Source organism: Triticum dicoccoides, chromosome 3A (assembly GCF_002162155.2).
Source record: "Triticum dicoccoides isolate Atlit2015 ecotype Zavitan chromosome 3A, WEW_v2.0, whole genome shotgun sequence".
Lineage (NCBI taxonomy): Eukaryota > Viridiplantae > Streptophyta > Magnoliopsida > Poales > Poaceae > Triticum > Triticum dicoccoides.
This window is the reverse complement of record NC_041384.1, coordinates 764,910,937-764,915,963: the sequence shown is the minus strand read 5'-3', so window position 1 is coordinate 764,915,963 and position 5,027 is coordinate 764,910,937. Positions and strand designations below refer to the sequence as shown.

The following is a 5,027-nucleotide window of genomic DNA, read 5'->3' as shown; positions in this document are numbered from 1 at the left end:
GTGGGCCACCAAACAGCCCGGCATCGAAAAGATCCGACATACACCGGGCTTGGTTGAACTTTTGTGGGCAACCAAAAGACACCCCCTAGAGTGTCCCACCCACCCAACCCCCACCCACCACACTTGACTCACCCATGGTTAAATCCTAACCAGACCCTTGGGTTGGGTTAAGAACTGCCCCTAGATTAAGCTAGGGTTGGGTAGGTTCCCTTGAATCAATCAAAAAAACAAATCCATGGCCCAACACACCCGAGGAGAAATGTCCCCGGGAATCTAGATCCTCCTCCGTCCCCTCCGCCGGTATAACCTCGCTCCTCCCCCTCCCTCCCTCCCTCCCCGCGCCGCAAGCGCACCCCCGAGCCGCCGCCGAGCACCCACCCCCCGTCCACGCCCCGGGGCTTCAGCGGCGGCGCCCCTGAATTTCGGGCATTTGTCTCCGAGGTACGGCCACCTTCCGCTCCTCCGGCGGCTGGTCGCTTAGTAGTCCCGGACCAGCCTCCTCGAACCCCGCACGCTCTGCCCGCCGCCTAGATCCGCCCCGGGCCGCCGCTCCGGCCGCCGCTGCTCTGCTCCGCGCCCCGAACGAAAAATCCCCGTTTTCCCCAAAACGAAGGCAATTCGTTCCTTTCCCGCGCCGTAGATTAGTTCCAGCAGTTTGTTTCCGCGGCAGCTCCGGGCTCGGCTCAACTGATGCTCCGGCTCCCGACGTGTTCTGCTGTGCTGAACGAATTCTGCAGAAAAAGATCAGTTTCCGTCAGTTACACCGAATTCCTCAGCCCTGCATCAAGCCAGCCCTGTCCGGAGCCCCGCGCCCTCTCGGCGGGTTCGCCTGCGCGCGCTAGCTAGGGTTAGGGTTTGGGTTCAAATTATCCGGCGAATTCTGCCGTTTCGCCGGTCGCGCGCAAAGTTTTGTCGGTACCCTGTCTGCATCTTTTAATTGGGCCTTCGTTTTGTCGCTGCGATGTTCTGTATCTTTCAATTCAATTGGTCCTTCGTTCAGTGACGTGTTGTCCGTTGCGCGCTAGCTACGGGAGTGTTTCAGTTATGCGCATTTACAGTTACGTCTGTTCTGAAGACGGTTATTGTAAATTTCTGAATCTGCACTTGGTCTTGCACTCTTAATGCGGTGTTGTGTCGTCACCCATTGTGCGCCATTTTTGATTTGTTATTATATGGCAATTTTGTATCTTCAATTGATTCTGAGCATTTATGTGCGCCGTTCATGCACTAGTTTTGTGTAGTTATAATTCCTGTCATGCCGGGGAGGGCCGTATTTGTACAAGTTTTTTTTTTATCCATTCGTTCTATACCATTTTTGGTAACATTTGTTCCCTTTTGGGCAGGGCTTGGAAACTTCTTGTATGGTCACTTGCTCGACGCTGATTGCTGAAAGATATTGCAGGGCTTGGAGGTCTGATATTTCTCCGAGTAAATTTACTATGTTTCGTACTAGGCCTAAGTTGAGCTCTGTGTAGTTGTAATTCCAGCCACGCTGGTTTTGTCAGCACCCTGCCTGTATCTTTTAATTGGTTCTCCGTTTTGTCGGTATGATGTTCTGTATCTTTCAATTCAATTGGCCCTTCATTCCGTGACGTTTTGTCCGTTGCATGCTACGGTAGTGTTTCAGTTATGCGCATTTACAGTTATGTCTGTGCTAAGACGGTTACTGTAAATTTCTGAATCTGCACTTGGTCTTGCACCCTTAATGCGGTGCTGCGTCGTCACCCATTGTGCCCCAGGATGGTTGTTATTATACAACAATTTTGTATTTTCAATTGATCCTGAGCATTTATATCTGTCGTCCATGCACTAGTTTATAATTCCTGTCATTCACGAGAGGGCTGTATTTTTTTTAAAAATCTTTATCTATTTGTCGTATATGATTTTTTTGGTAACATCGGTTCCCTTTTTTGGGCAGGGCTTTAAAACTGGTCACGTGCTCGACGCTGATTGGTGGAAGAGAGGGCGTGGCTCTGAGGTCTGATATTTCTCCAAGTACACTGTGAAAGCGTGCCTGCTGTTTGTACCTTCTTGACCTGCGACGGAATGGAGTGCAACAAGGATGAGGCCCTTAGGGCGAAGCAAATTGCAGAGAGGAAGTTTGAATCCAAGGACCTGCAGGGTGCCAAGAAATTCGCACTCAAGGCCAAGTCTCTCTTTCCGGATCTTGAGGGCATTATGCAGATGATCATCACCTTTGATGTTTACCTTACATCAGAACTGAAGGTTGCTGGTGAGAATGACTATTACTCTATCCTCTCTGTGGACACGTCAGCAGATGATGAAACTGTGAAGAAGCAGTACAGGAAGATGGCACTTCTACTCCATCCTGACAAGAACAAATCAGTGGGCGCTGAGGGTGCTTTCCAGTTGGTTAAAGAGGCATGGACTGTGTTATCTGATAAAACCAAGAGACTGTTGTATGATCAGAAAAGGAAAGTAGTTGTACTACAACAGAAGACAGCCCAATCAAATAGGACAAGTGCAACTCAAGGTGCAACCAATGGCTTCGAGAATTTCGCAGCCAAATCACCTGCTTTCAAGCCAAGAGCAAACAAGCCAAAGACAGGGTCAACAACATCTGCAGTGCGCCAGCGCCCGCCCCCACCCCCACAGCGCCCGCCTCCTCCTCATCAGGCTCCACCTCCAGCAATGAAGGACACATTTTGGACCTCATGCAACAAATGCAAGATGAATTTTGAATATCTCAGAGTGTATATAAATCATACTCTTCTCTGCCCTAGCTGCCGCGACCCATTCCTTGCAAAAGAGGTACCGGTGCCACCAACTGAGGATGTTCATGCAGTACGGGGCTCAAACATCAGTGGTGCACCTCAAGATGCAAGCACTGGGAGAAATTTTCAGTGGGGTCCATTCTCAAGGGCAGCAGGTGCAGCCAGTGCTACTGCATCGTCATCTGCTGCGGCTCAAGCTGCTAATATGGTTCATCAGACATATGAGAAAGTTAAGAGAGACAGGGAGGAGGCACAGGCAGTAGCAAGAAGGGAAGAAGCTTTTCAGAGGAAGCACAATCCTCTAAAAAGGCAAGCAGATGTGTCAACGAACCATGGAATGGGCAATACTGCATTTGGAAAGAAGATGAGAACTGATGCTGGAGTTGGTTCATCCATTCCCTCAGGTCCATGGGCCCAATTTGCTAGAATGCCAGTTGGAACTATACCATTTTCAACCAACAGTGCCTTTGAGTTTCAAATTGTTAATGGTGTGCCCACTTGGAAGCCCAGGCCTGTTACTCGGCTCAGCGTAACTAAGATTTTCTCTAAGTCAGATCTTAAGAGAATTTTGATTGACAAGATGAAGAGCGATTTGAAGGAGAAGCTAAGTGAGATACGAAGTAGGCCAATCCAAGTTACCGTTGATGGTCCAGCGAGCAAGAAATATGTTGAGGTTAGCAAAGCAACAGTTGATTCTACTGCAAAGAAAGATGTTTGTGTGGATCCAGAGGAGAATGGTTCTGCTAATAGCAATGGTTCTGCTGATAGCACAGCTGCTGGAAATGAAGACGAGGACCCTATGTCTTATACTGTTCCTGATCCTGATTTCCATGATTTTGATAAGGATCGTACCGAGGAATGTTTTCAGAGTGATCAAATTTGGGCTTCATACGACGATGATGATGGCATGCCTCGTTTCTACACATTTATCCAGAAAGTTATCTCCTTGAACCCGTTTAAGGTCAAAATAAGTTACCTCGAGTCGAAGACGAATAGTGAATTTGGACCATTGAGTTGGGTTTCTTCTGGCTTTGCAAAGACGTGTGGTGATTTCAGGATTGCCAAACATGAAATCTGTGACGTGGTCAACATGTTCTCTCACCAGATTAAATGGGAGAAAGGCCCACGTGGGGTGGTCAAAGTTTACCCACGGGAAGGCGATATCTGGGCTTTGTACCGAAACTGGTCCCCTGAATGGGATGGAGATACTCCAGACAATGTGCTGCATGTCTATGATCTGGTTGAGGTACTGGATGATTATGACGAAGATCATGGAATCTCTGTAATTCCCTTGGTTAAGGTTACTGGATTTCGGACAGTTTTTCAGCGTCACCAGAACAAGAACGTCATCAAGAGGATTCCAAAAGAGGAGATGTTTCGGTTTTCACATCAGGTCCCCTTCTATAGGTTGTCAGGGGAAGAAGCTCCAAACGTCCCCAAAGATAGCTATGAGGTAGACCCAGCTGCAATTCCGAAGGAACTTCTTCAGGGGATCACAGAAACAGCGGAGGAGGCAGAAGGAACTTCTAAATCCAGTTGAGATGGTTGATGCTGCGACTCCGTTATACTTTTGTTGACCTGCCCGCCGTTTTGCATCAGACTTTTGTTGGCACTAGCTAGTTTCTATAGCATTTCCTAGCTTCTATACTTTTGACAGTTACCTTTGCATACAAGGGCAGGTCTGGGATTAGCTATTCCTGTCTTGTATGCCATGTGTCTTGGCCGTCTCATCAAGGAAGCTCATAATGTGAGTAAGCGGCGGTCATTTTGTATGTCAGAAAAAAGTCTCTTATATTATATGTGCTGTTTTACCTTGTCGAAAACTTGGAAATATGTGCTATTTTACCTTGTCCAAAACTTGGAAATATGTGCTGTTTTACCTTGTCCAAAACTTGGAAATATGTGCTGTTTTACCTTGTCCAAAACATGGCATTGCTGATATTGGTACTGTTTTTCTCTTTTGCTTGTCTGCCATGTTGGCCTTTTTAGTTAGAGGAACTCTTCTGTTCCTGGCCCATTATCCAAATATACATATGTTGTTAATAATAATCTACCATGAGCAATGCAAACCATTCAACAGTGTTTGTTTCCCACCGTTTGTCTTATTCCTATTTAAGCATACAAATCATCATGCAAGATACTAGAAGTTTGTTCCGTAAGATGCCATGTGGACCGTGGAGTGACGTTTCGACTCCAGATGGTCTAATCTTTCCCCTAGAGATCCGACCTTTGCTAAGCAATGTAGAAATATAGTTTGTTTACATCTCTCTAGTCGTATGAGGATTAATTGTT

General features: G+C 47.1%; 1 protein-coding gene across 2 annotated transcripts; it reads left to right on the top strand.

Moving 5' to 3' along the window:
* The first annotated feature begins 226 nt into the window (after positions 1–226).
* Positions 227–4,626, top strand: LOC119270809. Of its 2 annotated transcripts, none has more exons than XM_037552867.1 (3): positions 227–300; positions 1,344–1,411; positions 1,919–4,626. In XM_037552867.1, exon 3 carries the CDS (start codon positions 2,047–2,049, stop codon positions 4,273–4,275), a length of 2,229 nt encoding a protein of 742 aa, XP_037408764.1. In that variant the 5' UTR covers positions 227–300; positions 1,344–1,411; positions 1,919–2,046; the 3' UTR covers positions 4,276–4,626. The 2 variants fall into 2 exon arrangements, with proteins under 2 accessions (XP_037408764.1, XP_037408763.1); XM_037552866.1 differs by lacking the exon at positions 227–300 and adding an exon at positions 323–441.
* Positions 4,627–5,027: the final 401 nt, after the last annotated feature.